Here is a 25,782-nt window from a genome sequence, read left to right on the forward strand (position 1 = left end):
GTTCTCCCTTGTCCACTCTATTAGTTACATCCTCAAAAAATTCTAGAAGATTTGTCAAGCATAATTTCCCTTTCATAAATCCATGCTGACTTGGACCGAACCTGTCACTGCTTTCCAAATGCGCTGCTATTTCATCTTTAATAATTGATTACAACAGTTTCCCCACTACTGATGACAGGCTAACCGGTCTATAATTACCTGTTTTCTCTCTCCCTCCTTTTTTAAAAAGTGGTGTTACATTAGCTACCCTCCAGTCCATAGGAACTGATCCAGAGTCGATAGACTGTTGGAAAATGATCATCAATGCATCCACTATTTCTAGGGACACTTCCTTAAGTACTCTGGGATGCAGACTATCAGGCCCCGGGGATTTATCGGCCTTCAATCCCATCAATTTCCCGGAAGGTTTTTTTGTGTCTTCCTTCGCGAAGACAGACCCAAGTATTTGTTCAACTGGTCTGCCATTTCTTTGTTCCCCATTATAAATTCACCTGATTCTGACTGCAAGGGACCTACGTTTGTCTTCACTAATCTTTTTCTATTCACATATCTATAGAAGCTTTTGCAGTCAGTTTTTATGTTCCCAGCAAGCTTCCTCTCATACTCTATTTTCCCCCTCCTAATTAAACCCTTTGTCCTCCTCTGCTGAATTCTAAATTTCTCCCAGTCCTCAGGTTTGCTGCTTTTTCTGGCCAATTTATATGCCTCTTCCTTGGATTTAACACTATCCTTAATTTCCCTTGTTAGCCACAGTTGAGCCACCTTCCCTGTTTTATTTTTACTCCAGACAGGGATGTACAATTGCTGAAGTTCATCCATGTGATCTTTAAATGTTTGCCATTGCCTATCCACCGTCAACCCTTTAAGTATCATTCGCCAGTCTATTCTAGCCAATTCACGCCTCATACCATCGAAGTTACCTTTCCTTAAGTTCAGGACCCTCGTCTCTGAATTAACTGTGTCACTCTCCATCTTAATAAAGAATTCTATCATATTATGGGCGCTCTTCCCCAAGGGGCCTCGCACAACGAGATTGCTAATTAGTCCTTTCCCATTACATATCACCCTTCTAGGATGGTCAGCCCTCGAGTTGTTTCCTCGACATATTGGTTTAGAAAACCATCCCTAATACACTCCAGGAAATCCTGCTCCACCACATTGCTACCAGTTTGGTTAGCCCAATCTTATGTAGATTAAAGTCACCCATGATAACTGCTGTATCTTTATTGCACGCATCCCTAATTTCTTTTTTGATGCTGTCCCCAACCTCACTACTACTGTTTGGTGGTCCGTACACAACTCCCACTAGCGTTTTCTGCCCTTTGGTATTCCGCAGCTCCACTTATACAGATTCCACATCATCCAAGCTAATGTCCTTCCTTACTATTGCATTAATTTCCTCTTTAACCAGCAATGCTACCTCAACTCCTTTTCCTTTCTGTCTATCCTTCCTTTATAAATTCCTACCTTGACACATTTACCGCCTGCGTAAATTTATCACCTGCGTAAATTTATCACATTGTAATTACACCCTCCCACCAGAAGTGGCATTGTAGTGCTTCAGTTTTATATCTCCATTTCCTCAGCCCATACTACAGAAAAGTTCCTGGGCGAGACTGCCTCTTTTTATAGCCCTGTGAGTGCCTCCAAGGAAATTGCCCAGGAGGTTTTGCAGGCGCTATCCCGGTAGCACTGCGCCCCTCGATTAGCTCGCTGAGCCGGCGCGCAACCGGCGATTATGTCATCGTCGTGCGCGCCAACACCTCACCGCCCGGACCCTTTTCCACGCCGGAAGGGAAATTGCCACCGGGCTGTGAGACATTCGCTGCTGGGGTGCCCCTTAAATGGGAGGCCTTTAGCACCCCGGGGCGCCATCTTTATTTGTCAGCCGACTCTTGGGTCAGCCCGAGCGTCGACTGCGCCGTCATCGTGCAGCCTGGCCCAGTCGATTGTGTCCCTTCTGGCCACCAAAGGGCCTGCAGAGTGTGCAGTAGACCTCGCCTTTAATAGAAGGGGAGAGGCGAAGTAGTGCATCAGTGCTATGCCTAGCATCCGCATAGCGGTGGCCTGCTCCACGCAGCACTGAACTCATCAGCACTATCGCCTCGGGAACACCCCTCAAAGAAAGCGGAGCGCTGGAGACAGCCCTCCACTTCCTTTGAGGTACGTATGGCCCAATTCCGTGTCGGGAGTGGGACTTCTGGGCAGGGCGCGGGAAGTCCCGGCAGCGAGGGGCAACTTCTAGCCCCCTATCTTCCAACCAACTCTATTTCTCTGCTTCCCAAATTGCAATAAATTTTGCACATTAATTATGAATAATCTAAAATCGAAGCACCATATATAAATGCAGATGGAATGGATGACTTTAAAATGGTGACTGAATTACGCTTACAGGCCGTGATCTAATTATTCCCTGTCCTATAATCTCACTTCACCTGAAGACTACACTTGGCCGTGAATCCCCTGTACAACACCATGGGCAACTGATTAGTACGTGTAAAAAAAAATGGTGTTTATCACACTTTAAATGTCACAATTCAAGTTATCAAAAGTAAACATTTTAATGTCTGGGAAAAGAGCTACGTGTTATTTTTGTCATCATAAGAAAGTGATGTGGCACCATGTTTTGGTACAACCTGTCGCTGCCTCATCTGTAAACTGTAGAAGGGTTGGCAAATATTTTTTTCACGGTAGTTAGTGCTCTTTAAGAACTCTGTGCACAAATATGTTCCAGTATTGTTTGACCATGCATTTCTGCTGATTGTTTTGAGATTAAATATCTCATTAAAGAAAATCAATACAGATGATCCAGGAAGTGTACCACTCCTGCACCATCAGTGATGTCACCACAGCAGCCTGGAGACAAAGGGACCTAAAATGGTGGGCCCTTGCTGGAGTGCGACATTTGATTTTTTTGTGTCTGTCATACTTCAGATGCACCACTTTAAAGTGTCAAAAATTTAACAGAAAAAAATAAAGGCAGTTGTTTCATGTTGGTTTCTTCTGATCTGAAGTTGGGAATTTTCAAGTACCTGCCAATCTGTAAGTTTGCTTTACAACAGCACTTAACAATAACAACTTGTATTTATATAGCGCCTTTAACATAGTGAAATATCCCAAGGTGCTTCACAGAAGTATGATAAGACAAAGAAATTGATACCACGTAAGGAGAAATTAGAGCAGGTGACCAAAAGCTTGGTCAAAGAGGGAGGTTTTAAGAAGCGTTTTGAAGGAGGAAAGAGAGGTAGAGAGGCGGAGAGGTTTAGGCAGGGAATTCCAGAGCTTAGGGCCAAGGCAACAGAAGGCATGGCCACCAATGGTTGGGTGATTATAATCAGGGATGCCCAAGAGGGCAGAATTAGAGCAGCGCAGATATCTTGCGGGGGTTGTGGGGCTGGAGGAGATTACAGAGATAGGGAGGGGCGAGGCCATGGAGGGATTTGAAAACAAGGATAAGAATTTTGAAATCGAGGCGTTGCTTAACCGGGAGTCAATGTAGGTCAGCAAGCATAGGGGTGATGTGTGAGTGGGACCTGGTGCGAGTTAGGACATGGGTAGCCGAGTTTTGGATCACTTCTAGTTTACATAGGGTAGCATGTGGGAGGCCAGCAAATTGACTTCAGGATGCTGCTATTATAACAGTTGTGGCTTCGAAGGGTTAAATACAGCTGTAGCTTAGCAGCAGAATAATGCACTATTAATTGGTATGATGCTGCTATCTCCAGTGTTTTCCATACCCTCCAAGTTATCATGAGCAATACGACAGGAGATCTATTATTATTAATTAGACTTTGGGACAGTAATTTGAATCTTTTTTTCTGTTAATTTTCTTCAGGATTTAAATAGCTTGAATGTATACATTTCATCTTTATGCTGAATAGTAATATTAAGGTTTGAGTAAAAGGAAACCTATTCCCAGTTCTTCTCATTCATACGAAAGAGTACCATTGTCTTGGAAACACTGAGCTCTCCAGGTATAACTGCACAGCTTCAGTCTACCCAAGGTATAATGAAAACTAGTTTACCAGTGAACCTTCGCTGCTCAAAGAAATCTCGTAGAAACTGGGAGTCAGTGAAGAGTAGATCGTACAGCCTGTCCACATTGACATGAAAAACCTCATTAATGTATTGTCGGCCATTGAGGTCTTCATAGAATGCCTGTACTTCTCCTGGAATAAGGCAGGAAGAGATGTGAAAATAAAGTTAGACATAGATGCACCCCAGCCTGCAAAAAACAAACCAAACATACAGTTGGCTGAAGATTACAGTAACAGCTTTGAAATTTTGTGCTGAACATTTCCCTTAATTCAATTTCACATCCGGATTTACAGTCACTCATGCATGGCTACATTAGTTCAGCAACTAAATAGCAAAACTGTGGACCTGTTACAGAGAGCTTCAGATGGTTTAGTCTCCTGTTCTTATCATTCAATCTAATCCCTTTCAGCTGCATTTTTGCTTGCAATATTTCTTGTGGGGTCCTTCATTGCTCAACTGAACAAAAACAGACTTCCTCTAGCTCCTCATAGTTACTTGAGAAATACTAGATTGTTTTCCAGACAGAAGTAATAAGAAAGATGACATACATAGGAGGGGAGAAACCCAAATATATAACATTAATATACACTCACTATTATCTTCTCTGAGAGATATGCGTAAGATCACTGACCACACCTCAGCTACTATTGACGATACTAGTATTGTCAGCGAACACCTACATCCCTACAACTACCATACAGGATATACTTCCCTCTCTGGGTTGGATTTAACCCTTTGGCCCAGAAGTAAAAGAACAGTCAGTTTAAAATTTGGTGCTGTCCTGTAACCACCAACCTGTACGCTATTCTAGTTTATCACCACTCTTACTCTATGACCATTTGTGAAAGTCTACTCCAACATGATCATTAAAGTAGCTATTTTTTTTTTGAACTGACATCTTGCTCCAATTGATTATCAGTTAGTGATCCACATCATGTGTCAACTTTGGGGCTGAGTTTAAATCAGGTAGAAAGGACCATGCGCTATAACAAGAGATTTAAAATAAAAAGAATATTGCACTGGTGATGTTGCGTCCCAATTGCTTCATACTTGTAACAACAACCTGCAACTCACTTGGGACTGAGAAATTTTACAAAATGAAAGCAGCATTACAAATGCAATAACTTAATCATTTAACAGCTTTTGTCACATGCAGAAAAACGGTCCATTTTATTTGGAAGAAATTAAAGGGAACTTTAACCCCATTTAAAATTGGAAAATGTGAACAGTCTACTCACCAACACAACCCTTTACTTTGCTTATTATTCTATATTTTGTAAAATTATGGCAGGTTTCCACAAAGATTGTGATAGTTACCTTTCCTTTTTTAATGCCAGCAATTAAAAAGAAAACCTGCCTCAATTAAAAAAAACTTTCTTTTTTATACCAGAAATGCGAATCCATCTGGGACGCATTACACCCCATTGGGGTCGGTTTCAAAACACTTGGAGGGAAAAATATTGCTAAACAGTTAATTGGTAGACACTGTGAGAGCAAGGGGAAGAGGAAGCAATAATGCTGCCTGTGGAAACCTTATGTTGCAAGTGAATGGTTCTACAGTAGGAGTATGCTTTACATGTTTAAAAAAAGAAAGACTTGCAATTATATAGGGTCTTTGATGACCACCGGATGTCTCAAAGCGCTTTACAACCAATTAAGTACATTTGAAGTGTAGTCACTGTTGTAATGTGGGAAACGCAGCAGCCAATTTGTTTACAGTAAGCTCCCACAAACAGCAATGTGAAAATGACAAAATAAGCTGGTTTTGTTTTGTTGATTGAGGAATAAATATTGACCAGGCTATCGGGGATAACTCCCCTGCTCTTCTTCGAAATAGTGACACGGGATCTTTTACGTCCATCTGAGAGCGCAAACGGGGCCTCGGTTTAACGTCTCATCCGAAAGACGGCACCACTGACTGAAAGGATGAATCTTAGGTACATGGCAAGGGGTGTCTGCCACGCTTTACCAATACGCAATTTAGAAAAGATGCTATGGAGTGATTCTGTAATTAAGCCATATGATTCAGAGGTTCCTGTCCTGCACATGATACAGGATGAGTTGATTCTGGGAAAGCATAATTTATACAACAGTGCTAATTTCCAATATCTTGAGACAGTGCAGAGGTCTGTGTTTCTGAATATACTATTAAACTTGACCATTTATTTTAAATTGGGTTGAATTCCCCTTATTGGTATGAAACCTGTCTTTTTAGTATTCACAAGACACAAAAAGATTTATTAAATAATCTTAAAATCTTTAAAAAAAATTGTTTTTCTTTAAACTCAGTGGTTCCATACCTGTTTTCAGTTTTTTAAAATCAGCTGTAGTTAGTCCCACTGAAATGAATGGAGACAGGAAAAATAAAAGTGAAAATAGGACAAAATCTTGTAATGAGTGCTATGCTTAGACGAGTTATCATCACAGCTTCCAACTGTATTTTGTGTCAAATATTTCTGATTCGATTCGTGAAAGAATGGTCGAGCAAGCATTCCAAATTCTGCTCGTGTGTATGTTTCTGAGGTCATCAAAATATACTGAAAATAAACCAAGCGGCTCCTGAATATTTTATAAAAAATGAAAGAGAAATCTAAACACATTTTTGAAATGGCACATTGTGCTCTATTTTACATGCAGAATTTTATTTTATTTTTGAAAAACTCTGACTGCTCTTTTCTCTCCCTAGCTGAGGGGGCTCGGCCCCTGTGCAGTTTTTAAAACAGATTAAGCTGGATAAAATTAAGTAAACATGCCTTGGCTAATTTAAAATAATCCCCACAAAGTTCACATTTTCAGCATGATGGTCGATCAATATCACGTGATCAATATCGTGTGATCAGTTTCAAAGGCCCTACACAGTATTTACTGATGAATAAAATCTCTTTCTAATCATGGTTTGCTGATGTCCCCTGCCCACACTCTCAGTCCAATCCAGCTTTCAGATGGGCAGTGGTAGAAAACCTGCTCAGACATGTTGAAAGTGACAGCAGATACACTGAGATAATGACATACCCTCGTCATGCGTTTCAGAGGAGTCGCTTAGCTCTGTTGGAATGTCCTCATTATCATTGAAGTCCAGAGAAGGAGAGTTTACTGGCAAACTGATTTCGTTCTTGTCGATGGCCTGAAGGGCTGCAATTTCACCTTCGAGGTGACAATCAACTTCCTCCTCTGCCAGAATACCATCAAACTATGACACCAGAAATAAGAGAAATTCAATTTGCAGTGTGGGTTTTGAAAGCCTTTGTGAAATCGAATATACCATTTAGACCTGTTTAGATACTGTATATGGTTATGATTCCATTCTCCCTCCCCCACATTGTTGCAATAAGGTTTATTCTCCTGGTTTTAAATCGGCCTGGTATCCTTAAAATTCAGATTTGTTAATTCTTCCATTAATGATACTTACCTGAAGTTGATCAATCATTTTTTTTTAAACTGCATAAAATCTAAATGTGTTCCTCACATCAGCCAATATCTTCCTTGCAATGAGAATCTCCTGTTGGATTAAACTGACTTTTCTTTATTTGTTTATGCCTATTTCAATGAACTCGAGCCTAGAAATCGGATCGCGCTTGAACCAGAGCATAATCCGCAAGCACACGCCGAATGAGGCTGGCGGCAGGACCATGGAAAATTAGCCCACCTTACAGAACATCAAGGGCCTAAGTGGAGTCTGGGGAAAGCGGGGAGGCAATTGGTAGTGGGGGTAGTGGCCCATAGTTTAAATATGGAGCTGGGTGCAACATTACTGGCTCTATATTAAGGTAAGTTTTTTTTTAAGACTTAAGACTTATCTTTTTGGTGGCAGCCTCCAGTGATCCCTTTAAGGACTGATGATTAGGGTGCATGTAGACCAGATAATCTTGGTCCAGTCGTGTTCAATCCTGCCCCGGCCACACGTCTGCACACGCCCTCTTTCAGTAGGAATAGTTGTTTGACAATTAGGAACAAGAACCTGAGCTAATTTTCCCCTCCTTTAATCTAGATCTCGGAGGCCGACTATATCACTGCTTCTGCTGCTTCAGGTAAAATCAGCTAACTCAGCGCAAACCAGGGCTCAATCCTGGGACCCTCCTAATATATAGAGCTTAGAAACTTAATCTGTGAGCCATCATCATAGGCTGTCCCTCGAGATCGAGGAAGACTTGCTTCCACTCTAAAAATGAGTTCTTAGGTGACTGAACAGTCCATTATGGGAATTACAGTCTCTGTCACAGGTGGGACAGACAGTTGTTGAAGGAAAGTGTAGGTGGGACTGGTTTGCCACTTGCTCCTTCCGCTGCCTGAGCTTGTTTTCTGCATGCCATTGGCCATTGGGATATCAAATACCCATTTCTATATTTCTGCCTTGTTCCTATTCAAATTTCTTCAGATCATGTACCAATAGTGGCAGAGGACTGAGAAAATTACTCTTTAACTGACTGCTCGATAGTACGAGTGGACCAGTGACTCTCCACATTTGTGTCACTTACAGGTGAACACTGAACTCCACATTGCTTGCCACAGCAGTGCAGCCAATATTGACAATTCAATGGAGTGGAGCCAAACTGATGTCTTACTGCTCCACGCCACTGTTTGTTGGGAGCTCAAACAGTCTACCCCATTATAATGTCAAGTAATAGGGAGTTAATGTCATTTACATTGTAGCTGCTCGCTCTAGCTGATGTTTCTCAGTGAAGCTCATTAAATTATATGCCCATGTTCCATCTGTTCAACCCAGGTCTCTCAGGGCTAAGTTGCACAATTAGACGTTCTAGTGAGATTATGATGATTTACATATAAATTCAGAACAATCCCATGTCTGTTTTGTAAATGAACTATAAGCAAACTTCTCAACTTTGAAGCAACGTGAGTCCAGCCCAGTGTCTGATTCTCAGATCGATTCCAAGTTCTGAGCAAAATATATCAATTCTACATCCAAATCCTGTACATCTAATAAATACTGCCATCGCCACTGATCAAGAGCAGGCACTAAAGTGCTGCTATTTAGGGGTGCTGCTCCTCTTACCAAAGTCATAACTAGAGGATTAATATAAACTAATAAAGCTTAGGAGTGGCATAAACTAACAAAGTTTAGGAATGACATAAACTAATAAAGCTTAGGATCAACATAAACTAATTAAGCTTAAGTTACAAAGTTAGTGCTGCAAATAAGGTTCCGTAGGTTAGGTGGGTTAGCCCTGCAGGAAAGGGCTGGAGGTATGCAGATTTTCTAGAGCTACCCTCACAGTGCTATAGGTGGTAGGAGGGACGGAGGAGGCAGATTAGTAAAGGAACCCCTAAGGGCTACATAAAACAGATGCCCAGTCCCTACCAAAAGAGCCAAGAACAGCAACTGAATGTGTTAAATTAGTACCAATTACTAGCTTAAAGGGACATTGTTGCTTTCTTGCAAAGTTTTCCAGGAAGGCTTAAGATTGCCAAATAGTGCATCTTTAAAACTCCATGGTGACGAGAATGGGGAACAGTTTGATGTATTGCAAATTCAACTTTCCGGAGTTTTTCACCTAAAATCTACTTTCAGTGTAGAATGTTGGATTTATTGGACACGTCTGATTACTGATGCAATGACATGATCTCATACCGACTACATGCAAGAGATCAAAAAGTTGAAGTATTTTAAAAGTTGAATTAAAAATAAGTATTTGCGATAAGGTGGTGCTTATTAAGGCTTTTATAATAAGGCTTTTAATTGCTAAATTTCCCTATTCCTCCTCTCCAGAATGCATTGACTCCTGCTGCAGTAGGGTTCCAAAAGCATCTTCTGGTCTCTCAGCCTAGTGGCAACCCTAGTCAATGACTGTTGATAAGCTATTTATCCATTGAGACATCACAACTGAATTTGTTCCTGTCCTTACCAGCTATCCACATAGGGGCATTTTCCAGCAAGACTCACTAAATAGCAATTCGCAGTAGGAATTGGAGTGATTTCGCCTCCCTTGGCCAGGGCTAATGTGCTCAATTGGAATTCCCCTACTGCCACCGTGGCTGAGATCACCTAACTCAACATAATCTCGAAATAAAAGCTGGGATCTTAAGGCCATGTATGCTCTAAAGATGCAACTGAAAGCATATTGGAGGCGAAGACATTACATTGCTAAACATCAGTATGCCATTTTCAGTCTTCCAGACAGTGGTTTAGAATGCTATTATCTCTTATGCTTGATTCTTAAATCTGATTCATCTGAATTGAAATAAATATTGCATTTAAGGCTAAATTAATTCTTTAGAGGATAGGGAGGCCAAAACAGCTCGTGGGGTGTGGGGTGTGGGGGGGGCGGCAGAGGGGAGTGTTGGAAATGCATATGATGACAGTGATTATGGCACTGTAATGTTTCCTGGACAGCCTCTCAGGTTTGTATGGTTCTTTGTGTGTTGACTTTACCAAGTGAGCCACTAGAGTTAGTCACAAATAAGTTTAAAATAAATTAATATATAGGCAGTGGACACATTATTTTAATTCTCCTCAATTCCAGTATTGTCATTAAACTTTCTTCAAGTTGACATTGCTTTTAGTATTTCAGAAAGACTTGCAGTCTTTGTTGAGAGGATTTTTTCATATTTCTGAATTATATTGTTAATATTTTGTTGTAATAAATTGATTTTCTGACAGTGAATTGAAAATGTCTGAGTATTCACATACTGAGGCAGGAGCCTCACTGCTCCCTGTAGAGGTTAGTGTGCTGTTCGTGACTGACTTCTTGTGCATCTGTGGACTGGCATCTGTCTTTACTTCTATGCTGCTTTTAGACGAGTTATCATTCACCTCTACTTCTTCCACTGGGATCTCTTCGCAGAACCTGCCAGAAACAGAACGCACACCATTTCATATGACAATTAAATACTGACATATATTTCACACCAGACAATGAAGACAAACTTTGGCAGGCTCTGTGTTTTTGTCTGTATCAGTATACAGCTTTGCAGATTGTAAGATGACATTTGTTAATAATCTTTCATCGATTAAATTCTTCAAATTGAAGCAGAGGAACAGAAGGTCTAAATTTTCTGATCATCATTACCCCATTTTAAATAAATGCATTAATTGGAAAATGTAGGCTGAGGAGTCTACCCATTCTGAACTTTCTGAATTATATTGGATTTATTCTCTGATTTTCCAAATTCTATTTATTTTAATCTTCATAAAATTGCATGAGTTTTCAATTATAATTCATTCTGCAAATTTCTCTGAATTCTTCTTCTCACCCCCACTTCACCCATTTGCTCCTGTCATTAATCAATTCTCAAACAGAACCATCCCTCATTTAGTGCAAATACCAGAGATCTGATTTACTTGAACTTACATAGATTTTGGTGCTCATCCTGACAGACATGTGCTAGGTGCCGAGATGAATGGATGCAAGATGAGAGAAGTTCTGTACTTTTATCGAGGATTACCAACAACTAAAACACACAGATTTGCAAAACCTATATAAAGTATGCAATAAGGCTATTGCCTAACACTTATAGTAAAGTATAAGCCTCTGTCAGAACTAGAAATCTGAAAGTATGAATCCATTCAATCCTATGTTCATTGTATAAGTCAAGGCATATAAATGGATACAAATTGCTCCAATTGCAATGTGCCTTAAAAATGCCTGATACACTCAATGAACACAATCTTATTTTTACTTGCATGGGTGAGTATTAGGGTCAGATCACAGAACTTGTGTATTTGTAAGCTATATAATTTGGACAGCTTTCACCCTTTCTGTCCTGCCGAGTGAACTGCCGATTGGACTGTCCCCATACTAATGTGTGTACGGTATTGGCCCTAAGCCGCATTGATTTACACAATTTATCATATGCATCCCAATTATTGTCAAATCATTTGCCTAGCCCAACACTTGCTACATTAATTTAGCACTCTGAGGTTCCAGATTAGAATATAGATTGTTGACCATTTCTGATCACTGCAGATATACCATGTTCCCCTTTAATTTAGTGTTGGATACAATAGTTATCACTAGGTAGTGTTCATACTCAAGTGAATGGGAAAAAGTGGTGCCACTAATATTCTTGCCCTGCTTTAGAAACATAGAAAATAGGTGCAAGAGTAGGCCATTCAGCCCTTCGAGCCTGCACCACCCATTCAATAAGATCATGGCTGATCATTCCCTCAGTACCTTTCCTGCTTTCTCTCCATACCCCTTGATCCCCTTAGCTGCAAGGGCCATATCTAACTCTCTCTTGAATATATCCAATGAACTGCCATCAACAACTCTCTGTGGCAGGGAATTCCACAGGTTAACAACTCTCTGGGTGAAGAAGTTTCTCCTCATCTCAGTTCTAAATGGCCTACCCTTTATCCTAAGACTGTGTCCCCTGGTTCTGGACTTCCTCAACATTGGGAACATTCTTCCCGCATCTAACTTGTCCAGTCCCGTCAGAATCTTATAGGTTTGTATGAGATCCCCTCTCATCCTTCTAAACTCCAGTGTATAAAGGCCCAGTTGATCCAGTCTCTCCTCATGTCAGTCCAGCCATCCCGGGAATCAGTCTGGTGAACCTTCGCTGCACTTCCTCAATAGCAAGAACGTCCTTCCTCAGATTAGGAGACCAAAACAATATTCCAGGTGAGGCCTCACCAAGGCCCTGTACAACTGCAGTAAGACCTCCCTGCTCCTATACTCAAATTCCCTAGCTATGAAGGTCAACATACCATTTGCCTTCTTCACCGCCTGCTGTACCTGCATGCCAACTTGCAATAGCTGATGAACCATGACACCCAGGTCTCATTGCACCTCCCCTTTTCCTAATCTGCCGCCATTCAGGTAATATTCTGTCTTCGTGTTTTTGCCACCAAAGTGGCTAACCTCACATTATTCTGCATCTGCCATGCATTTGCCCACTTCCCTAACCTGTCCAAGTCACCTGCAGCCTCTTTGCGTCCCCTCACAGCTCACACCGCCACCCAGTTTAGTGTCATCTGCAAACTTGGAGATATTACACTCAATTCCTTCATCTAAATCATTAATGTATATTGTAAAGAGGTGGGGTCCCAGCACTGAGCCCTGCGGCACTCCACTAGTCACTGTCTGCCATTCTGAAAAGAACATGTCAGTCCTTAGATATAGTATAATTATTCAGCAGCTCTCACCCTTTCCTTGTTCTATCAGCCCTGCTGGCTTTATGTCATGGTGAATCAATATAAGATAAGGGTTTGTTTAAAGGAAATAAAAGGTTTCTCACCCCATTGTGTTGAAGTCATCATCTGGAGGAACATAATCTTCATCATCACTGGTCAGACCAAGTTCATTCCCATAACACTGATGAACAAAGTGCCATAGCTCTTTGGGACAAAGAGGCTGCAAACATGGAATTAAATCCATTAGGTCATTTGTAAAATGAATGCGAATGCATTTTTGTTTTGCACAAAAACTAATTTGAGTTCACAACATCAACTCGAGATTGCACTGCAGTGAAATCGTATCAGACTGAATTGCAGTTCACAAACAATGGAGCACGGAGAGCAGAGAGCCATTTCCCCCAGTTCTACTGCTGATAGTTTTACATGACAAATTACACTGGCTGTATGAACTAACCACACCTGTTGAAATGTGCCAGGTACATACAAAGTTTCTGAATAAATGAGATACATTTTTGTAAAAAATTAACAGCTAATTTTCCTCATACATCTTTATCATAAATCCCTGGTGATGTGACATATGCTTTACTAACTTTTCTGCAAAGTGTCCCATATTGATGCCTTGGACAGGATAAAGCAGCGTTCCCCGGCCAGGACCAGAGGGGAGATGGGGTGTCGGAAAATCAGCCCAAATATCTATCAGGTGTTAAAAATCTACACCCAGATCATGCCAATATTTTCCATTACAAATTCCTATGTCCATTTTTTGATGCAAATTTGTCACACTGTAATTACGCCTTCCCCTTAATTGGAGAAACTGCAGTGCCACCACTGGCAGGATGATACAATTACAGTTTATCTGGACTGTTGCCATTATAAATTCTTATTTTCATATTCATAAGGGCAGTATGAAAATAAGGACAAAATGTAAATGGGAACTGAAATATCCCCTATTCTCGAACCCTGTGCACATGAAGACTACACTTTATCTCGACTCTCCCTGTGCAACACAGCGGGAGATTAACTATGTTTTTATTCTTTTTGAGGTTGCTCTCGATATTTTACAACCTTTTTCTTTTCAGCAATTATGAAGATAGATTTCTTGCAAATGTTGCTCTAAGTGAGAACTACGAATGTTATGTAACTCGCCTGTGAATGACCTTACCAAAGTGATGTGGCAGGAATGGGAACTGTGCAGAGACGGGGAAATCAAGCCTGCATCCTACCTCTCCTTGGGAAATCACTTTCATACTCTAGCATGCTGCACCATCCAGTGTCATTTCTTCAATGTGTAGTTCGATTCTCAATGGCTTTGATCATTACCTTTTCAAGCAGTGCATTTTGCCAGAGTCTGAACATCATCATGAAGGTTCTGTCCCGGGCTCCAAATGAAGTAAAAAAGTGCTGCAGACAAATAACATAAATACAAACCATTGGCCACATGGAGTAAAGAATCAACTTTCAACACTTGAACCGCCATAAACAGATTTCACATCTACTTATTCACTGTTCTCGGAAGGTCCAATGATATAGGTAAAAAATGGGATGGGGTCCTACAAGGAATTTAGGGAGCTAGGAGTTAAATTAAAAAGTAGGACCTCAAAGGTAGTAATCTCAGGATTGCTGCCAGTGCCACGTGCTAGTCAGAGTAGGAGTTGCAGGATAGCTCAGATGAATGTGCCTTGAGGAATGGTGCAAGGGGGAGGAATTCAAATTCCTGGGACATTGGAACCGGTTCTGGGGGAGGTGGGACCAGTACAAACCGGACAGTCTGCACCTGGGCAGGACCGGAACTGATGTCCTAGTTTGCTAGTGCTGTTGGGGAGGGTTTAAACTAAAGTGGCAGGGGGATGGGAATCTATGCAGGGAGGCAGAGGGAAGTAAAAAGGGGGCAGAAGCAAAAGGTAGGAAGGAGAAAAGCAAGAGTGGAGGACAGAGAAATCAAGGGCAAAAATCAAAAAGGGCCACCTTACAACATAATTTTAAAAGGACAAAAAGTTTAAAAAAAACAAGCCTGAAGGCTCTGAGTCTCAATGCGAGGTGGATGAATTGACTGCGCAGATAGCTGTTAACGGATATGATGTAACTGGGATTACGGAGACATGGCTCCAGGGTAACCAAGGCTGGGAACTCAACATCCAGGGGTATTCAATATTCAGGAAGGACAGACAGGAAGAAAAAGGAGGTGGGGAAGCGTTACTGGCTAAAGAGGAGATTAACGCAATAGTAAGGAAGGACATTAGTGTGGGTGATGTGGAATCTATATCGGTAGAGCTGCGAAACACCAAAGGGCAGAAAACGTTAGTGGGAGTTGTGTACAGACCACCAAACAGTAGTAGGGAGCTTGGGGATGGCATCAAACAGGAAATTAGAGACGCGTGCAATAAGGGTACAGCACTTATCATGGGTGACTTTAATCTACATATTGATTGGGCTAACCAAACTGGTAGCAATACTATGGAGGAGGATTTCCTGGAGTGTATAAGGGATGGTTTTCTAGACCAATATGTCGAGGAACCAACTAGAAAGTAGGCCATCCTAGATTGGGTCTTGTGTAACGAGAGGGGATTAATTAGCAATCTGGTCGTATGGGGCTCCTTGGGGAAGAGTGACCATAATACGGTAGAATTCTTCATTAAAATGGAGAGTGACACAGTTAATTCAGAGACTAGGGTCTTGAACTTAAAGAAAGGAAACTTCGACAGTATGAGACGTGAACTGGCTAGTATGAGACGTGAACTGGCTAGAATGATACTTTAAAGGGTTGACAGTGGATAGGCAATGGCAGACACTTAAATATCACATGGATGAACTACAACAATTGTATATCCCTGTGTGGTGTAAGAATAAAAAAGGGAAGGTGGCTCAACTTGGCTAACAAGGGAAATTAGGGAAAGTGTTAAATCCAAGGAAGAGGCATATAAATTGGCCAGAAAAAACAGCAAACCTAAGGACTGGGAGAAATTTAGAATTCAGCAGAGGAGGACAAAGGGTTTAATTAGGAGGAGGGAAATAGAGTATGAGAGTAAGCTTGCAGGGAACATAAAAACTGACTGCAAAAGCTTTTACAGATATATGAAGAGATAAAGATTCGTGAAGACTAATGTAGGTCTCTTGCAGTCAGAATCAGGTGAATTCATAATGGGGAACAAGGAAATGGCAGATCAACTGAACAAATACTTTGGTTCTGTCTTCACTAAGGAAGACACTAATAACCTCCCGAAAGTACTAGGGGACTGAGGGTCCAGCGAGAAGAGGGAACTGTGGGAGATCCTTATTAGTCAGGAAATGGTGTTAGGGAAATTGAAGGGACTGAAGGGCGATAATCCACAGGGCCCAATAGTCTGCATCCCAGAGTATTAAGGAAGTGGCTCTAGAAATAGTAGATGCATTGGTGGTCATTTCCCAACATTCCATGGACTCTGGATCAGTCCCTATGGATGGAGGGTAGCTAATGTAACCCCACTTTTTAAAAAAGGAGGGAGAAAGAAAACAGGGAATTATAGACCGGTTAGCCTGACATCGGTGGTGGGGAAAATGCTGAAATCAATTATTAAAGATGAAATAGCAGCGCATTTGGAAAGCAGTGACAGGATCGGTCTAAGTCAGCATGGATTTATGAAAGGGAAATCATGCTTGACAAATCTTCTAGAGTTTTTTGAGGATGTAACTAGTAGAGTGGATAAGGGAGAACCAGTGGATGTGGTGTATTTAGACTTTCAAAAGGCTTTTGATAAGGTCCCACACAAGAGATTAGTGTGCATAATTAAGGCACATGGTATTGGGGGTAATGTACTGACGTGGATAGAGAACTGGTTGACAGACAGGAAGCAAAGAATGAGAATAAACTGGTCCTTTTCAGAATGGCAGGCAGTGACTAGTTGGGTGCCGCAGGGTTCAGTGCTGGGACCCCAGCTATTTACAATATACATTAATGATTTGGACGAATCCAAGTTTGCAGATGACACTAAGCTGGGTGGCAGTGCGAGCTGCGAGGAGGATGCAAAGAGGCTGCAGGGGGAGTTGGACAGGTTAGGTGAATATACTGCATCTGCCATGCATTTGCCCAATGTGGATAAATGTGAGGTTATCCACTTTGGTGGCAAAAACAGGAAGGCAGATTATCTGAATGGTGACAGATTAGTAAAAGGGGTGGCGCAACGAGACCTGGGTGTCATGGTACATCAGTCATGGAAGGCAGGCATGCAGGTACAGCAGGCAGTAAAGAAAGCAAATGGCATGCTGTCCTTCATAGCGAGGGGATTGGAGTATAGGAGCAGGGATGTCTTACTGCAGTTGTACACGGCCTTGGTGAGACCACACCTTGAGTATTGTGTGCAGTTCTGGTCTCCTAATCTGAGAAAGGACGTTCTTGCTATTGAGGGAGTGCAGCGAAGGTTCACCAGACTGATTCCCAGGATGGTAGGACCGACATATGAGGAAAGACTGGACACTCACTGGAATTTAGAAGAATGAGGGGGGATCTCATAGAAACTTAGAAAATTCTGACGGGACTGGACAGGTTAGATGCATGTTCCCGATCTTGGGGAAGTCCAGAATGAGGGGTCACAGTCTAAAGATAAGGGGTAAGCCATATAGGACCGAGATGAGGAGAAACTTTTTCACTCAGAGTGGTGAACCTGTGGAATTCTCTGCCACAGAAAGTTGTTGAGTCCAGTTCGTTGGGTATATTCAAAAGGGAATTAGATGTGGCCCTTACGGCTAAAGGGATCAGGGGGTATGGAGAGAAGGCAGGGGCAGGGTACTGAGGTTGGATGATCAGCCATGATCATATTGAATGGTGGTGCAGGCTCGAAGGGCCAAATGACCTGCTCCTGCACCTATTTTCTATGTTTCTATGTCACATGATGCAAACGTATCCTCCCTGCACAGTTGCAACAGAAGTCACATATTTCAGCCACTGCGGTGGCGCGATGGAAAATCCCAGCTACAGAGCAGCAGTTAAGAGGTGTGATAAAACAATAATGTTTGAGTATAATTCCCAAATATTCTGGCACAGAAACGATGGGCCGAATGGCTTCATTCTGTGCCGTAAACTTCTATGATTTAAAACCCATCAGAGAGTGAGGACCGTACGAATATCACCAGCTCAAATGAAATGGTCTGACTGGGACACGAAGTTACTACTGGTTCTGTTGTCCAATACTTAATATCAACAGGAAAACATAAGTAAACTGCGCCACTTACAAAAGGTAATAGGTACATCTTACATCAGGCTTACAAGTCCAATTTGTTAGAAGCTGAGATTCTCCTGCCATCCGAGGTGTTCTAGCGAGGGGGCGGGGGGAACGGATTTGGGCCCACTCTCTGACTGGAACCCCACCTGTTTCCTGACTGCAGGTGGGAAATGCCCAAGACAGAGCTTACCCTGCCAACGAATAGAAATTCTGCAGGTCCAGACAAATTGGTTGCAAAGTTAAAGGGGCAGAAGTGCTGCCAAGATTGCAGTAAATGTTCCACTGAAGGCCTTGGTCGAGGCTGTGACCTTCGGCGACCTTTGGCTGCTTCCCACATCTTACTGCCAGCTTTCCTATGGCGGCCCTGGGAACCAGTGGTAGCACAGGTGAGCGGGACAAATAAAAATCTGTTGGGTACCTGGACCCTGTCCTGTTCTACCCCACCACCACCATCACCATTTAATATGGTGGGAGGAGAAGGCATGGCCAGTTACTATCCTAGGAAAGGAACCGCAGCTCAGGTGGTGTAGCTTTGATAGACCTCAGTGCCCAAATTTCCCCTCATTCTTTTCTGCCATCCTGCTTAATGTCGGACAGAATCAGAGGAAAATCCAGCCCAATGGGATTGATAAGTCTTAATCCTAACAAAGTGTGATTTATGCTGGGCCCAGCTTGAACATGGAGGGACCCCGCACTTTAAATTTTAGAGATATGACTCTCTGCACATGTAGTCTGTTCCTCTTAATTTAAACTTGCTTAATTCAAATGATCTGATAATGCAATTTTGTTTAGCACTGCGTTCCCGCTTTGCTATTTTATTTACGTTGCTTAATTCACATTTTTGGATAATTGAATTTTTTCGTGCAAAAGACAACTTTGAATTATCAATAGACTGTACGTAGTTCATGTTTCTATTTCATTGTGACCACTGACCAGCCAAGATATGATTATTTTTTGTTAGCCAGTGGGCAAGGGCAACGTGATTTCACAGTGGCAACATATCTGTTAGATGCTGGATGGTATGTGGTCTCTGCTTCAATAGCCAAGTTTCTTATAGCTCAGCTGATATCATTCCGATAAGGAGTGGTTTCACCAGCATTAAGAAGCAGGTGTACACGAGTCCAAAGGACAATCGTGCCTCATGCTATTTAGCATTGCTGTAACAACCATTCAGCTTTCATAATGGTTTAATCTATGCTGAATTTCATGGGTAAAGATCTATAATGATTTAAACTTTAATACCAAGTGTGTGTTTCAGTTTCTGGTTGACCAAGGAAAACCCGCTGGCTCAGCTGTGGCTCTGTGGGTAGCACCCTCGTCTCGGAGTCAGAAGGTCATGGGTTCAAGTTCCACTCCAGGAACTTGAGCACATAAATCTAAGTTGACACTCCAGTGCCATGCCGAGGGAGTGCTGAACTGTTGGAGGTGCCGTCTTTCGGATGAGACGTTAAACTGAGGCCTCTCAAGAAGATGTAAAAGATTCCATGACACTATTTCGAAGAAGAGCAGGGGAGTTATCCCCGGTGTCCTGGCCAATATTGATCCCTCAATCAATATAACAAAAACAGTTTATCTGGTCATTATCACATTGCTGTCTGTGGGAGCTTGCTGAGCATAAATTAGCTGCCGCATTTCCCACATTACAACATTGACTACTTCAAAAGTACTTCATTGGCTGTAAAGCGTTTTGAGATGTCCGGTGGTTGTGAAAGGTGCTATATAAATGCAAGTATTTCTTTCTTTCCAGCGAACCCAATTTATTGCATTCCATAAAGCATTATGTTCAACCCATATGTATATATAGGTTGACTTGTTCTACTAGAGGGGCCTTGTATGAGACACTGACAGTACCTTACCTTTTCAGTGTCAGTGCAAACTTGGACAGCATTGGGAATGAGGCGGGCTGTTTTCTCCTTTGTCATCGAGCAAACATCCTTGAGACGCACCGTAAGCTGGACCACACAAGAGATTATATATTAAAAGATTGCCAACAAAATGCACTCTGTTGTGAAACAGTCAGAGAATATCCTGTTTATGGAAGTAAGCTTGTGAGTTTTTTTTAAACTAGACTAAGTTTGCACATCTTAAATGGGTATTTGCCCCTTGTTAATGTGCATTACAAGGCACATTACCAGAACTGAAAGCAGATGTGTGCACAATTAAAGTATCCATAATGCAATGAGGCTATTACATTTTCTGGAAATGAATGCATTGGAAATGAACAATACATTGCCCTCCAAAAAAACTTCACAGAAATCTTTGATACAGCAGATTGCTTGAAGTCTTACAGATGTTTCTCTCGTCAGATGTGGGACCATGCTATCTTATCTGCAGAAAATGATGCAATCAGCCATTTTTCCACTCAGTTTTCAAGTTACTCCTGAGTGTTCCAATAACTCAGATTACATTAAAATCCCAAGTATGACAACAAGAAGCAGTTTAAAAAGAAACTTGAAAATAACTGACTTCTAACTTGACTTTAACAAAAATTGAATCCTTATGAATCTACGAAACACAACATCTGGGTAAAGACTGTAGGGACATTTCATGAGGTTTAGGATTCCATTTAGTTGTGGAAAGTCCAGTGTTTCCCATTTTATTAGCATTAGCAGTAAATGGTGCAGAAGATTACATGCTGACTTTTGTAATCACTGCGGGGATAACATTTTCATCCCTGCTAATTACAGTGAAAAAGCAGGCGCAAGGAAAAGGAATATTTCTCCTATTTGTTCTACAGCGGAGGTAGGAATTTTCATCCTTGCATTTAGTAATATTAAAGTTGGCAGAAGACAGATCAAGAGAGTTGCAGAACCTCCTCTCGTGTTTATTACGAGGCTGCTGTCAAATAATTTCAGTGAACTGTTCAATCTGCCGCCATCTTTAGTATAGCGGCTAAAACAGCCATACACTATGGTTTAGCATAACCCCAAGCACTGAAACCCGGGCATGAACCTATTAAAAAGTCTCACCATCTATTTATTTTGTTCATGAATTTGAAACATTTTCATTTAAACATACGTATTTCAAATGTTTGTTTAAACAGTGAAGGTCGATGACCGTATCTGGAGTTTCGGCTTGGATGAGTCAGAGGGCTCTATGTTAACACACAGTCAATGTTAAAACATCCTAACTTGAGGGTTGATGTCACAAGGATGATTCAGCCTCGACTATGTATATTAATTCAGCTCCCTCGCAATCAAGTTCAGTGACCCATCAGGCCTGCCCTCAGCATTCATTTTTAAATAAAAATCATTCAAACATGTACAAAACAAAACTAATGTTAATAATAATTCTGTTTGATTTCTAAAAGTCACCGCAACTGTTGGATTCCTCATTTCATTCATTATAATAAAGCAATTTTGATGGTTCTCTTCCGTTTGGAAAAAAGACAATTCTGATAGTGTTTTAAAAACAGGATGGCCTGATGGTATAACCACAGTAAGGTGGATATGGATTTTCATACATAGTTTTCTGCAGAGTGAGCGCCCCATCCTGACTGAGTCATGATTACGGAACGGGAAGTGGAAGTTCTGCCGATTCTCACAGCGGGCTGCGCTAATATGCACCTTGCTGTGGCTGGTTACAGTGCAGCATTCTCAGAGGCTGGGGGTGCTTTTCTTGTCTCCCTGCTTGGATATCAAAAGAGAAGAAAGCAACAAAAAAAGGGGAAGTTTAAAAAGTTAGCACAAGGGAGGATTGGAACCCATTGCATAACTCAATTGAAACTCCGTGTTATTTTGAACCATTAATCTTCACTGTTTAAAAAGTATGGGCTACATGAAATGTGAGCTTTAAATTATGCAACACCAAAAAACAAATGTACCCTAGGCCTTCCTGGAATGTTTCCTTTGGAAGGGAGTCTGTTATGCTTGCAATCTAAGGTTTTAACTGCTTCTTGTGGTGGATTGGAAAGATCAGTTTATTGAAACTCCCACTTGTTCTGGATCCATTTCAATTGTTTTATCTATTGCTTTGGCAAGAAGATCTAAAGCCCCCTAAATATACAAAAAAGACTTTGTGAAATGTTCAAAAGTGAAGATGTCCGGGGGATGCTTTATCGGAAAGGTATTTTGTCTGCATTAGTGAATGGTAAAGATTAGGGCTACGTTTAGCAACACAAGAACCTCCTTGAAGAAAGTTTTAAATAATTACTTTTACATTATTCCAAAACTTTGAAATTACAATGAAGTGAATGTAAAACTCAAAGAGATTAATGAAAGAATACAGCAATTTAAAAAAAAATGGCTCTGAAATTGCAGTGTCTTTGATGGCGTACTCTCAGAGTACATCGTCATAATCCCTGTGAAATGCCTTGCAAGTTCCGGATTTCCGAAATCCAGAACTTGTGGTCTGTTGTCAGGCCATCCATGGGGGCTCCGAAAAAGCAATCGCAGGTGCAGAGTTGGGCTATTTTCACAGCGACTGGCCAGCAATTGCCCATGTAAGTCTTATGTTGATGCAAGCAGCGTAAGGGGACCTCTAAGGCTTGAATTAAACATTTATATATCCAAAATTATGCACATATTTTATTAAATTAGTTTATGCAAATATTGGCTTGGACTACAGTTTTAATGATGTGTGAAATTATCAAAGAACAACATTTTTGTTGATTTGGCGGAATTAAGGTAATTATGATTATAATTCAAAATTCTGTTAATTGTATAATTTTTACATTTCGGAATTCCATTGCATATCATTAGAGGATTCCCTTTGTAAATGACTGCAGTGGAATTCTCCTTTGACATTGGAAGACTGAGCTCACGTGATCCCAGGTAAGCTTTCGAACAGCCTGCATTCCTGGGATCTGTGGGCCATTACGCTGCCCTCTGCCTCGAGGTCTGAGACCGCAACTTTTCGCAGCCCGAACGCCAGGAGGTAGGCATGCTCGGGAGGTACACATCCGACCGCAATTTCTAGGCCAATGTCCATATCTGTGGATTTCAAAATCTCTTATCCTTTAACATCAGTGCTTAAATGTTTAATACAGAACCATTTTGAATTTTTAAGCAATGGCCAAAAATTTTATTTTTAGGAAAGGAACCAGTTACATCCAATATTTTTTTCAAATAGTGCTTCTCAATTTTTACCTTTCATATTATCTCCTTAGCAAATACTCAAATTTTCTGTTCATCCATTTAGCACCACAAACACTAACAGGATGAGCTATACTAACATGATAGCTGTCTGTTTGGTTCCCTACCTCATTCCATTTCAATTTTAAACTCTCTAATTTATTTTAAGTCAAATTTCCATTTTACAGAAAATTATCTATCCCAATAGTTTTACATCATTATGCAAATATTTTAGGACATGTATATTTTTATTAATTCGACATAAGCAAAAACAATCAATTACGAAATGAGTGTGCACAATCCTCCCCGATACACTCTCAGCCCTTTTAATGGGTTATATCGCAATAATCACCTGCTTCAATGCAACCCATCAGATCTGATACAGCCCATGTTATTGGATACGGCAGTTCATATAACAAAAATCTACATTTCCCACTCATTAAAATGTATAAGCTTTAGTCAACATGTTAACTCAGATTCTATATTAAACCGAGGAGTACAATCTTAGTTACCTATTAAATGAATTAAATTTTATTTGGAAAAATATTACTCTGATGATTTTATAACATCTTACAAGGTTTTCTTAGATGATAATACTGTCCATCCGACTATCCCCATGACCCAACCATTTTATAAAACCGCCTACAGGAACATGCAAGGGGGATGGAGTATAAAAGCAGAGAATTCCTGCTACAATTATACAGGGTATTGGTAAGGCCACACCTAGAGTACTGCATACAGTTTTGGTCTCGGTATTTAAGGAAGAATATACTTGCATTGGAGGCTGTTCAGAGAAGGTTCATTAGGTTGATTCCAGAGATGAGGGGGTCAACTTATGAAGATAGGTTGAGTAGGTTGAGCCTATACTCATTGGAGTTCAGAAGAATGAGAGGTGATCTTATTGAAATATATAAGATAATGAGGGGGCTCAACAAGGTGGATGCAGAGAGGATATTTCCACTCATAGGGGAAACTAAAACTCGGGGGCATAGTCTCAGAATGAGGGGCTGCCCATTTAAAACTGAGATAAGGATGAATTTCTTCTCTCAGAGGGTTTTAAATCTATGGAACTCTCTGTCCCAGAGAGCTGTAGAGGCTGGGTCATTGAATATATTTAAGGCGGAGATAGACAGATTTTTGAGCGATAACGGAATAAAGGGTTATGGGGAGTGGGCGGGGAAGTGGAGCTGAATCCATGATCAGATCAGCCATGATCTTATTAAATGGCGGAGCAAGCTCGAGGGACCAAATGGCCTACTCCTGCCCCTGTTTCTTATGTTCTTATGTTCAATTTGACAGAAGATACAAATCATAATAGTCTTCTTAAAATTAGAGGCAAATAGTATATGTATTAGTTCAGCACTCCATACCAGTGTTTCCCATCTGAAGATGTTGCTATAGAAACAGATCCAGTTTTCTGAGAGGTAGAGTCGCCCCTGAAGGAGGATGTCCCTTTGCAGGGCACATGAGTAATCTGGCAAAGGTCAGGTCACAACAGAAAAAAAATTAAAGTCATTATTAGTATACATAAAACCATCCACCAGAATCCAATATTCACTAATATCTAAAGCAATCTGCATGCTTAAGATCAACAGCATCCCAGTGTTAATGTTAGTCAGCACCAGCACTGTATACATGGCTCGAAGGGTCGAATGGCCTACTCCTGCTCATATTTCTTATGTTCTTATGGTAAACTTAGACATTTGAATAACTGAAATGAGTTAACCTACAATCAAACTGAGGTGAACTAACTCACGATAAAAACTGTTTGACCACCCACAACAGTCATACATTCAGCTTCAGGAGCCTATTCAGATTTTAGAACCGGAATTATTTTTACCCAGTATCCATTTCAGCTTATTATTGAGGCCTTCTCTGCATCAGTGGGCACATATCATGTCTTGTTTCCAGCACAGACAAATGTTAATATGACTCCCATGGTTAATCAAGCCCGTTTTGAAAAATAAATGTAACTTTTGAAGTATTCAAAGTACACTATCTATTTCAAAATTAAGTTAATTAGGTATGCGATTTATGTTTGGAAGCTTTAGTCAACTAATGAGCAGGGAGTGGCTCTTTTACTACTAGGCAATAATAGAGATTTTGGCACAACCCTGACACGAAACTTGAGGAGTGCACATCAGATGTGATGGCTCGAACTGACTCCGAAGTAAAGGGAGGTGAAACTCCCTCCTCCAGTGATCGTAATCCACTTCGCCAGAGTGTCAGTTCAGGCTATGATTCTGGTTTCAGACCGTATTTACACTACAAATGTAATGTTGGAGTGAATTATATCCTAAACTCCTCATAAAAAGAATGATTTCAACTGAATTTCAGAACTGGTAACAAACTTCCACAAAGCTTTTAACACATTCAAATTGTC

At 41.0% G+C, this 25,782-nt stretch overlaps 1 protein-coding gene across 9 annotated transcripts in view; it reads right to left on the minus strand.

Annotated features, from left to right (window-relative positions):
- Positions 1–25,782, minus strand: part of gramd1ba (GRAM domain containing 1Ba) — a 561,758-nt gene that overhangs the window by 26,734 nt on the left and 509,242 nt on the right. For all 9 annotated transcript variants that reach the window (XM_070894375.1, XM_070894372.1, XM_070894374.1 and 6 more), the window contains 8 exons: positions 24,770–24,873; positions 20,184–20,279; positions 14,453–14,533; positions 13,234–13,349; positions 10,685–10,841; positions 7,051–7,228; positions 6,339–6,377; positions 4,026–4,169 (listed from right to left, as the gene is read on the minus strand). In XM_070894375.1, the coding sequence (XP_070750476.1) occupies positions 4,026–4,169; positions 6,339–6,377; positions 7,051–7,228; positions 10,685–10,841; positions 13,234–13,349; positions 14,453–14,533; positions 20,184–20,279; positions 24,770–24,873 (915 nt within the window). The remainder of the gene's footprint in view (positions 1–4,025; positions 4,170–6,338; positions 6,378–7,050; positions 7,229–10,684; positions 10,842–13,233; positions 13,350–14,452; positions 14,534–20,183; positions 20,280–24,769; positions 24,874–25,782) is intronic.

Source organism: Pristiophorus japonicus, chromosome 11 (assembly GCF_044704955.1).
Source record: "Pristiophorus japonicus isolate sPriJap1 chromosome 11, sPriJap1.hap1, whole genome shotgun sequence".
NCBI lineage: Eukaryota > Metazoa > Chordata > Chondrichthyes > Pristiophoridae > Pristiophorus > Pristiophorus japonicus.